At 42.8% G+C, this 12,078-nt stretch overlaps 1 protein-coding gene across 6 annotated transcripts in view; it reads left to right on the top strand.

The window, feature by feature from the left end:
• Positions 1–12,078, top strand: part of abcc4 (ATP binding cassette subfamily C member 4 (PEL blood group)) — a 394,241-nt gene that overhangs the window by 100,986 nt on the left and 281,177 nt on the right. For all 6 annotated transcript variants that reach the window (XR_011341954.1, XM_069890346.1, XM_069890347.1 and 3 more), the window contains exon 4: positions 2,680–2,904. Coding sequence is in view for 5 of the 6 variants with exons in the window: in XM_069890346.1 (XP_069746447.1) it covers positions 2,680–2,904 (225 nt within the window). In the remaining variant the exon portion in view is untranslated. The remainder of the gene's footprint in view (positions 1–2,679; positions 2,905–12,078) is intronic.

The following is a 12,078-nucleotide window of genomic DNA, read 5'->3' as shown; positions in this document are numbered from 1 at the left end:
GGAAGTCGTCATGCATCTCCTCTGTGATCTAGATGTCTTCCAAGATGTCTTGTAATGGCTCTAATGCGTTTGGGCTTAGAGCTTTGTAGATATCGGCAGAAATACTATCCTACCCTTTTACTGTATTTGAATTCATCTGCAAGATTGCTTTCTTGATCTCATCAGTAGAGGGCCACAAATCTATGTTATCCAGGAGTGGTTGCTGAGGGATGTGCTATAAGACATCTGGATCAACTGTGGACAGCCTATTGAGTAGGTTGGAAAGCATTCAGCTGAGCAATTTTTCAGTCCTTCCTGGTCTTTGATCAGGCTCCACCCTTCAGATGACACCAAGCAGGAGGATCCTGATTTAGAAGGACCGTAAACTGACTTTATGGTTCTGAAAAACTCTGGTGGCATGCATTTGTGCATAGCATTCCATCTGTTCAGCCTTTCTCAGCCATCACTTGCCCCTCATTTCTCTCAGTTCCGCCTGTACTTTGGACTGCAGATGTTTAAACTTGACTTCCTTTGCGACACATGATGGATGACTTTGTTGTTCTTGGCCCAAAGGGCTGCTAAAATGGTCTCATGGTTTTCATCAAACCAATCTTGAAGCACTTGGGTTTTCATTCCGACTATAGTTGTTGCAGTCTGTGTGACAACATCTTTGAACTGCTTCCACTTTTCAGAACCAGTTCCCACAAGTAGTGAATTGCTGGAGAGTTTTTTTTATTAAGTACATCTTGAAAATTTTGGACTTGATCCGGATCTTGTAGTGTGCTGATGTTGAATGACACTCTGACAGTCTTTGATTGTTTATGATGTAAATGGGCTAGGGGCAGGTTGAGGACTGACCGAACCAGTCTGTGATTTCCCCAACATTCAGTACCATGCATGGTCTGGGTGATGGTGACGTCATGAAAGTTTTGCTGCCGTACTATGACATAGTCAAGTAGGTGCCCGTGTTTGGACTTGTTGCAAGTCTGAACATCGTGTTAGTGATGAACAGGTTGGGCTCGACACACTTACTCAGAATCAGCAGGCCATTACTGTTTGGTTTTCCCCCTCAATGTCTCCCAAGAACTCCGTCCCAGTTGTTGCTGTCTATCCCCTCCCTAGCATTGAAGTTGCCCAGGATGACGAGTTTGTCATTGGTCGGGGTTGTCCGAATAGTGTGGACCAGGTCCTTGTAGAAACTTTCCTGTTCTTCATTTGAGTTGGTGCATAGACGCATAGTTGGTGATATGCTGGCACTTAATAAGAGGGAAGTGGAACTGCATGATATGTTAATTGATTCCAGTACGTAGGGTAGTGATGTTCTTCAGTAGAGCAGTTTTGATTGCAAAGCCTGCTCTGTGAATCCTATTGTCAGTCTGTGGGTTTTCTTTCCAAAATAATGTATGTCCACTTGCAAGTCTGGTCTCATTGAGTGCAGCGATTGTTGATGCGATAATGGCGAAGTTCAGCTGCAACGAGTGGCGGTTGAACCATTAATTGGTCTCTTCCACTCAATCTGCCAGGGCCAGACTTCACACACTGGGATAGATAGATCCCCTACCTCACCAAGGGTCGAAGACCCATCAATTACCCTCACCTGGTTTAGCATGTTTGCTGAGACGGTTAACCGGTGTGTGTGGCCGCTGCGCATGCTACAGCTACTTGGAGCTGCAGGTGAGAGCTGAGTGTCAGATGGGGACCAAAGGGGGACAAACTGCCTGAAAAGGGCATGACGCCCCCCCCCAACCAGAGGTGCTCCCTCTCCTTTGACACCCCATACATCCGAGGGATTGCTAGTGTAAGTCAAATATGCAGGGAGGGGTTGACCGAAGCCAGTAGGAGTTGGTGAACCAGGAAAGGGTAAATGATGACAGACAGCATTTTAGCAGGTTCCAGACAAAGGGAGAAAGAAAGAGGCGAGCAATAAAATGGGTCATTTGGATGAGCCTTACACGATGGAGTTGGGGGTGGGTGGCGAGTGGGGTTGTGATGTGGAAACACATGTGCTGGAATCACATAAGATCACCATAGTGGTTTAATGAGAGACCTGATGGATCTGAAGGAGGAGGATGGGTTAGAGAGAGAATAATCCAGAAGGGAAAATGTGGGTGGAAAAAGGTGGAACCAAAGACAAAGGGGGATGAGAATGGTTGGGGAATGGGGTGGGAGGGAAAGCAAACAAAAATGGGTAGGCAAAGAATTAAAGTAGATTGAAAGGAGGGGTTGTTGTCCAAAACTGGAAAATTCAGTGTTTATCCGAATAAACTGGGATTAATGGCAATGCAAAGGAGATTCTCTTGGCCTTTTAATGAGATGAGATGGTTTTCCTATCACCAGCAACATTCTGATATGTCAAGTCATTAATTATTATCTAGTGAAACATTGAAGGACTGACTATAAGATGGAAAATGTTCTTCAATATGGAAATGATATTTCCCCTCTGATTGCATTCTTTTTCAAAGACAAGCATGGGCAGGAGCTTATGAAGAAATATATGCTTTGAAGATCTTGTTTGAAGATAGAACCCACGAACAAAAAATATCAATATTTTGATTAAATATGTATATCCAAATATAATTTTGTTTGGTTTTGTTCTGATTTGCTTTGAAAAGAAAAATATGTTTGGTAATTTTATAAAAAAAGTTATTTTTGTTCCAAAATTTGAGAGCTTATTGAGAAATACTTTGTTTTTCTTTTCAGGAAATGATGAGAATTGTTCAGCCTGTTTTATTAGGAAAAATTATATATTTTATTGAAAACTACAGTAAGGATGATGTAGTGGCTTATAAAATTGCCTTTGGATATGCAGCTGGACTATCACTTTGCACACTGTTTTTGGCAATTGCACATCACCTGTATTTTTTTCACGTACAAAGGAGTGGAATGAAACTACGAATAGCAATGTGCCATATGATTTACAGAAAGGTAAGAAATTCATTTTTTGTTGATGATTTCCATTCTTTGGAGGTACAAAGGTTAAAGCTGTTGAATTTTTGATGTGTACTCTAATTAAAATAGTTTCAGAAACAAAATACTTGTACTTTCCCCCATATCATAGAATGGTTATAGCACAGGAAGAGGTCATTGGCCCATCGTGTCCACACCTACTTGTTAATAAAGTAGGCCATGAGTTCTACCCAGCAGGCCTTTCTCTGTAGTTCTATAGAGATTGAACTTTATTACTATATATGTCACGTAAGGGTATTCAATCAATCATAATGATTTTGCACTTGATTCACTATTCTAGCTTGAGACTCATCACATATAAAAAAAAATTCATGGCCTAAACTTGGATATTACGTTTGAGATGAACTAATTAGATAGGCCATGGTCTTATAGTTTAGAACTGACAGACCTCCTGTGATGGTTGTTCCTGGATTGCAGCAACCCATGTATTTTCACCTGATCTTCTAGAATGTTCAGGACCATTAAATTATCCCTATTATAAAGGTGAAGATGCAGTTATTTCCATATTGAGATATACTGCCTATTTTCCAGGCTGACTTCTCACTGTCCTTCTCATTTCAGGATGGCTTGCAGGTTCATTATCTCTTCCTGACGATTTTCCTTTGATTCGAGCACACAATGGGATCTTCAATGTCATCAGTTACACATTCTCTCACACCATTTGACTCCAACATTATTTGTCCAACATTTTCTCCATTGTTTTCTTTTATGTCATTAATTTAATCACCTTTGAACCTTCAAAAGTCCAATGTTTAGTAGCCTGTCAGGTTAACTTAGTTTTCACAATAAAAACCTGTAAAGTTGACTTCCTTTCCTGCTGGGTTTTTGTTGAGGTTTAACAGTATGCCTTATGTTCAATTTTGCAGGTAATCCTGGTGTATGGCATCTTATCCAAATACATAAATTGTTTTTCTCTTATCATTTCTACCGTTACACTGTGAGGGTGTTTCAAAACTATCTTCCCTCAACAGTTCTGTTCTGGCTTGCCTTAATTAATCTATTTTTCTCTAGGTGACAATCAATGGCATTCCCACCACTAAAGTTAAGCTACCGAGTTATACAACTTGTGAATGGGTGCTTCAGCTCACCATTTCCGTACTGACCATCAAGCACTCTTTTACACCATTCTTGCATATCCTCCACTTTTCCATTTACTCTCCCTTCTTCATTATACCTATTTCAATCTTTCCTTGACCATAAAGTTTCCACTAATCTTTTGATCATTTAACTTCTCTTCCTGGCATCATTTACACTGATTATGTGTAGTTTCCTTTTTACTAAGCATTGTTTCTCTATAAGCCAACCAAATTTGATACTTGAAACTTTAGTCTCCTCTTCAGTATTCCATCCGTTTCATAACCAATGTTTAAAAAGTCCCACCAATAATTTGCTGCTTTTGTATCCTATGCCCCAGCCAATTAAATAGAGTATCCTGTCTGCCTCCTTTGCCTGTGTTTCAATCTTCAGGGATCCTTGGACTTGTTCACTGTTTTCCAGTAATCCACATAGTCTCCTTGTTAATTCTACAGCACAGGAACCAGCCTTCAGCCCATGTGGCTTCATCGAACTTGATGCCCAAATTAAACTAGAACTTTGTTGCTTACACAGGATACAAATCACTCTATTCCCATCAAATTAATTTGTCTATTTATAAGCCACTTGAGCACTACTATTGGATCTGCTTCCACTACCACTGCTGGTAGCTTGTTCCAGGCACCTACTACTTAATGTCTTCTTCTTTGGCTTGGCTTCGCGGACGAAGATTTATGGAGGGGGTAAAAAGTCCACGTCAGCTGCAGGCTCGTTTGTGGCTGACAAGTCCGATGTGGGACAGGCAGACACGGTTGCAGTGGTTGCAGGGGAAAATTGGTTGGTTGGGGTTGGGTGTTGGGTTTTTCCTCCTTTGCCTTTTGTCAGTGAGGTGGGCTCTGCGGTCTTCTTCAAAGGAGGTTGCTGCCCGCCAAACTGTGAGGCGCCAAGATGCACGGTTTGAGGCGTTATCAGCCCACTGGCGGTGGTCAATGTGGCAGGCACCAAGAGATTTCTTTAGGCAGTCCTTGTACCTTTTCTTTGGTGCACCTCTGTCACGGTGGCCAGTGGAGAGCTCGCCATATAACACGATCTTGGGAAGGCGATGGTCCTCCATTCTGGAGACGTGACCCATCCAGCGCAGCTGGATCTTCAGCAGCGTGGACTCGATGCTGTCGACCTCTGCCATCTCGAGTACTTCGACGTTAGGGATGAAAGCGCTCCAATGGATGTTGAGGATGGAGCGGAGACAACGCTGGTGGAAGCATTCTAGGACTACTTAATGTAAATTTTTTTTAAAAACCTTTCCCTGCTACATGTTTTCTTTGAACTACATCCCTTGCCCTCACCTTGGACGTAGTGTTTGAAAGTTCTAACTGTCATGATAATGAATATGTATGAGATGTACCGGAAGTCACGTGGTATGAGAGAGAGATAAGAGCACAAGCAAGAGAACAAAGGAAACCGGAGAATAAAAAGACACTAAGAAGTTTACCTGATAAACTTGTGTTTAATGTTTCATTAACTTCACATTTCGGGCCACAAATGTGACATTGGCGACAAGGATGAAAGAAGCTTGAAGAAAATTAAAGACTAAACAAGATTACAGAGGATTGCAGACAACTTCAAGGTGATAAGAATTTTCTCTTTGTCTCAGTACTTTTGGGGCTGGAATATTTCCTCATGGCTGGGGCAGACGGTGACTTTCTAACACATAGTGGAATTGCTCATTTTGACCCGACTGGTGATGCAAGCACTGTAAGTGTGAAGTGGAAGGCATGGCTGGAAGAATTTGAATCCTACGCCGACAGTCGTGGCCTATTTCTAGATACCGGTACAGTTGAACAAAGAGCGCAGAGGAGGGCGTTACTTCTTTTCACTGCAGGACCCTCAGTTCGGGAAACATTTAAGACACTTTTGAATACTGGAAGAAAGGATGAGTACCAGAAAGCGGTAGATGCATGAAATGCACACTATGTAGTGACCCTGAATGCTGCATTTCAACGCCATTTGTTTCGGAGAACGAGACAAGAAGATGGTCAGACAATTGCTCAGTACGTGACAAGACTACGCCAGCTAGCTGTTGGATGCAATTACATGCCAGCTGATTTGGACAACCAATTATTGGATCAAGTCGTACAGCACTGCAGATCAGATAAACTCAGAAGACGTCTACTGGAAAGAGGGAGTGAGGTGGAACTCACCGATGCTTTAACCATTGCTGCTGCATTAGAGGCTGTTGAAGGGCAATTTCATACCATGACCCTGAAAGACAACTCAAGCCAGCAAATTGAGGCTCTCACATCGCCATAATCAGCCAAGATATACGTTGACACAGGACGTGGAGTGTTATCGATGTGGAAACCGAGGTCACTGTGGAAAAGACCCATATTGCCCGGCCAAAGGCAAAGTTTGCAGAAAGTGTGGAGGTAAGGACCATTTTGCAAAGAAGTGCAAAAGCAAGTCCAATGCAGACCAGAAGAGGAAGAGTACAACTTCCAAAGGCAAAGACTGGGGGAAAGGAAAGTATCCTGGAAAGAAAGATACCATTCGCCAGATAGACAGTGACGATGATGATACCCAGGAGGAACAGAGTTGTTACCAATTTACGTTGAATGAAGTACGTCATGAGAAGGTCCCAGTGATCATTGGTGGAGTGACAGTTCAGGTCATTGTAGACTCAGGCAGTGACAGTAATGTGATTGATCGACATTTGTGGTAGAAGTTGAAAAGGAAAAAGATCATCTGTACCTCAAAGAAGTGTTCCAAGAAACTGTATCCATACACAGCAACCAAGCCATTGCAGACCATTGGATGTTTTACTGCAACTGTTGAAGCTGGAGATAAGTACACCGAAGCAGAGTTTATGGTCATAGAAGAGAGGGGAGAACCATTGCTGAGTAGAAGCACAGCTCAAGACCTGGCAATACTTCATATTGGAGCTTGTGTCATTTCAATTCAGTCAGACGAGGATATGAAGCAAGAATTCCCCACAGTCTTCCAAGGAGTAGGAAAGCTGAAAGGTCGACAATTGAAGCTAGCGGTAGATGAAACGGTCAAACCCAAGGCACAACCAATGCGCCGAACTCCGTTTGGACTTCGTGGGAAAGTCGAAGCCAAAATTAAAGAATTGATGGAACAAGACATTATTGAACCGGTGGAACATTCGACACAATGGGTCAGTCCCGTAGTGATTGTGCCCAAACCAAAGGGTGACATAAGACTATGTGTTGACATGAGAATGGCCAATGAAGCTATAATTAGAGAACGACACCCTATATCAACAGTGGAGGAAATACTTCAAGAACTAACTACCAGTAAGATATTCTCAAAAATTGATCTGAAATGGGGCTATCATCAATTAGAGCTGGATCCAGGTTCCCGAGATGTAACTACATTTGTGACTCACTGTGGATTGTATCGTTACAAGAGACTATCATTTGGAATTAATGCAGCTTCGGAGATCTACCAGTATGAAATCCATCGAGTGATTCAAGGCATTCCTGGAGTTGCCAACATTTCTGACGACATCATAGTCCATGCACCAACGAAGGAAGAGCATGACAAACGGTTGAGGCGTGTACTATCTAGACTACAGGAGGCAGGCCTTACCGTGAATGGAAACAAGTGCCAGTTCGGTGTGTCAGAAATGGACTTCATGGGACACAGACTTACACGGAAAGGACTAAACCCTGCAGAGGCCAAGGTGAAAGCTATTGCAGAGGCACGTGCACCTCAGAACACAACAGAGGTGAGGAGTTTCCTGGGATTGGTCAATTTTTGTGCAAAGTTCATTCCTAATTTCGCTACAGTGGCAGAACCACTAAGGAAACTAACCAGGAAAGGTGTACCATTTCATTTTGGATCTGAGCAGAAGAAAGCGTTCACAGTGCTGAAGCAAAGCCTGACTGATGCAAAAACTCTTGGATATTACGATCCGGCGGCATCAACCAAAGTCATAGCGGATGCCAGCCCAGTTGGTTTAGGAGCCGTGTTGGTCCAGATGCATGATGGAGGACCAAGAATCATTGCCTATGCCAGCAGAACGTTATCAGATGTGGAGAGAAGATACTCTCAGACAGAGAAAGAAGCATTCGGACTTGTATGGGCCTGTGAGAGGTTCCATGCATATTTATACGGCATTGAATTTGAACTCATCACAGATCACAAGTCATTAGAGGTGATCTATGCACCTAGATCCAAACCATGCGCCAGAATAGAGAGATGGGTACTCAGACTACAACCCTACAAATATAAAGTAATCCACATAGCAGGGAAAGCAAACATTGCAGATTCGCTGTCCAGATTGGTGAAGGATGGAGGTCCACAATCCAAGTTAGAATTGGGAACAGAAACAGAGAGCTTTGTACGCTTCGTAGCTATTCAGGCGACACCGAAAGCTGTGACTACAAAGGAAGTCGAGAGAGAATCCGAACGTGATCCAGAACTCATGGAAGTACGAGAATGCATACGAGTGGACAATGGGACAAGTGTACTCACAAGGCTTACATTCCCATTAGAGATGAACTTTGTTGCATCGGACAGTGTGTATTAAGAGGTTGCAGATTGGTGATTCCGCAAAGATTGAGACCGAAGATCGTATCCTTAGCGCATGAAGGACACCTAGGCATTGTTGGTACCAAGCAAAACCTCAGGACCAAGGTATGGTGGCCAGGTTGTGATAAAGACGCCGAGAAATTTGTTAAAACTTGTCACGGATGTCAAATCACAAGTAGGAGTAATCCGCCAGAACCGATCCAGAGTACGCAACTTCCGACAGGACCATGGATCGACGTAGCTGTTGATTTTCTTGGACCTTTACTGACGGGTGAATCAATTATGGTAGTGATAGATTACTACAGCAGATACTATGAGTACGTGGTGTTGAAGTCCACAACCACTGAAAAAACAATACAAGCGTTAGCAGAGATATTCGCAAGATATGGATTACCTGTTACATTATACTCTGACAACGGTCCACAATTCATTTCAGAGACATTTGCGGAGTACATGAGGACCACAGGTATCCACCATCATAAAGTAACTCCAAAATGGCCGCAAGCCAATGGAGAAGTAGAGAGACAAAATCAATCCATTGAAAAACAATTGAGGATTGCACACGCAGAAGGACAAAATTGGCGAGAAGCATTGCTATCTTATGTGGCTGTCTATCGAGCAACGCCTCATGCAACCACTGGAAAAAGTCCTGCAGAAGCATTTTTTGGGAGAAAAATCTGCACAAAAATGCCAGAAATAAAGGAAATCCGAGACGACCAGGAGATGAGGGACCACGATGCTGAAAAGAAAGGTGCAGCAAAGCTGTACACAGATTCGAAACGTGGAGCCAAGTACTCAGACATCATGCCAGGAGATAATGTTCTAGTGAAGCATGAAACTGGTGGTAAGTTAGACACACCTTATTACCATCAACCCTATACTGTCGTATCCAGAAGTGGCAGTATGGTGACAGTCAAGTCTCCGACTGGAGTCCTGTATAAGAGAAATGCATCAGGTGTAAAAAGGTACCAGTCCAGAGATACATCGAGCAAAGAGGTTGAAAGGCCAATACGAGATGCTGAAACAGATGATGTTCCAGAGGCAGTTACCAGCACTCCTGATGAAGTGACTAGAGCGCCAGAAACACTCGAAGCCGTGGCGAGCAGTATTTCCGACGCCGAGAGTGAACATCCGAGAAGCGACGACAATATCGCAGGCAGGCCGAAACGAAACTGGAAAGTGCCCAAACGATACGAAGACTTTGTGCCATAATTTTAATAAGAACTTTGGGACAGTATTTAATCTTATATCATAAAGTGCATGTATGAATGCTGTAGGAAGAAAACTTTATGTAGTTGAGCTATAGTATTACCATTAGTTACGATGTTTGTAAGTTTCCGAGAGATATTGGTAAGTGAAGGTAAAGTTTATTTCTGATTAAAGGAGGGATGTCATGATAATGAATATGTATGAGATGTACCGGACGCCACGTGATATGAGAGAGAGATAAGAGCACAAGCAAGAGAACAAAGGAAACCGGAGAATAAAAAGACACTAAGAAGTTTACCTGATAAATTTGTGTTTAATGTTTCATTAACTTCACATTTCGGGCCACAAATGTGACACTAACTGTCTCATAAACTTTTATAAAGTCACACCTCTACCTCTGATGCTCCAGAGAAAGCAATCTAAGTTTGTCCAACCTCCCCCATAGCTCTCCCCATAGCTCATAGCCTCTAATCCAGGCAGCATCCTGGTAAATTTCTTCTGTACCCTTTTCAAAACCTAAAGATCCTTCCTGTAATGGGCCGACCAAGATTGCAGAATCAGAATTTGTCATGAACAAGACACAATACTCATTGTTTTGTGGCAGCATCACAGTGCAAACATTCATACACCTTACAACAATAAATAAAAATAGTGCATGAAAAGTCAAAATAAGGTAGTGTCTTTGGTTCATTGATCATTCAGGAATCTGATGGCAGCGGGGGAGAAGCTGTCCTTGTACTGTGAGTTTTCGTCTTTAGGCTCCTGTGCTTTTATTCTGATGGTAGCAGAGTGAAGAGGGCATGGGCTGGGTGGTGGGGGTCCTTGAGGATAGAGGCTACTTTCTTAAGACACTGCCTCTTGTAGATGTCTTCGATGAAGTGAAGTCTGATGCCCGTGATGGCGCAGGCCGAGTTAACAACCTTCTGGAGTTTTTTCTTGTCTTGAGCGTTGGCACCTTCAAACCAGACAATGATGCAACCAGCCAGAATGCTCTCCATGCTACACCTGTGGAGGTTTTTGAAAGTCTTCGGTGACATACCAAATCTCCTCAAACACCTCACAAAGTATAGCCAGTGGCAAGTCTTCTTTGTGATTGCATCAACATAGAGGCTCCAGAACAGAACCTTGAGATGTTGACTCCCAGGAATTTGAAGTTCTTGACTCTCCCCATTACAGAGTCGTTGATGAGGACTGGATCAAGTTCTGACTTCCTCCTGAAGTCCACATTCATCTCCTTGGATTTGCTAACATTGAGTGCAAGGTTGTTGGCGTGACACCAATCAACGAGCTGTTCTATTTCCCTCCTGTATGCTTCCTTATTGTTGTTTGTGATTCCGCTGACAACTGTGGTGTAATTGGCAAATTTGTAGATAGCATTGGAACTGTGCCTGGTCACACAGTCATGAGTGTGTAGTGAGGAGAGCAGTGGGCTAAGCTCGCATCCTTGGGGTGCGCCTGTGTTGATAGTCAGTGTGGAGGAGACATTGTTTCCAATTTGCACTGACTGTGGTCTTCTGAAGAGGAAGTCAAGAATCCAGTTGCAGAGGGAGTTGCAGAGGTCCAGGGTTTGGAGCTTCTTGACCTGCACTGAGGGAATAATGGTGTTGAAAGCTGAGCTGCAGTCTATGAAGAGCAGCCATATGATTGAGTTCTTGTCGGTTTTCAGAGAGATATTTGTTGTTCACTAGACACAAAATGATTCCTTGTAATCAGCCACGTCAGAGTCTTGTCGAAGATACTTTCCCTATCAGGGTTTTCCAGATGGTAACCTCTTTCTTTCAGACCCCCACAGAGTTCTTTTTGTTTCTCTTATTTCAAGTGAAACATTAGGCAGTCAGTCTTCTCCTCTTGTATGGACCACAAGGGTTGAACTAAGAACTCACAACTCTTCTTCAAAATGGGGTTTTTCTACAAGCTTGCCATTTTCCAGTCCCAGCTGCTACTGTAGAACTGAATTCTCTCTCTCTCTCTCTCTCTCTCTCTCTCTCTCTCTCTCTCTCTCTCTCTCTCTCTCTCTCTCTCTCTCTCTCTCTCGGTGAGAAAAGCCTGTTTGACTCCCTCTGCCTGCAAAACCACATGACCCTCTTAGAACAGCAATCTGCACTCAGGAGTTACCTGAAATGAAGATGATCATTTTAATTTCATGTTGAGTGGAATTTTTTTTCAACCTTGGTCAGGTTGGCTCCGAAATAAATTCGAATAAATGAGGATTTCCAATTTGTTTTGGATATCCTCATTTATCCGAAATTTAAAATATTTTCGGATAAATGATTTCAGAGAATCCGATTTTGGATAATCGAAGTTGTGTATTAGAAGTAAAAAAGGATAGCTAATGGA

This window comes from Narcine bancroftii, chromosome 7 (genome assembly GCF_036971445.1).
Source record: "Narcine bancroftii isolate sNarBan1 chromosome 7, sNarBan1.hap1, whole genome shotgun sequence".
Lineage (NCBI taxonomy): Eukaryota > Metazoa > Chordata > Chondrichthyes > Torpediniformes > Narcinidae > Narcine > Narcine bancroftii.
This window is presented reverse-complemented; position numbering and strand designations above follow the sequence as displayed.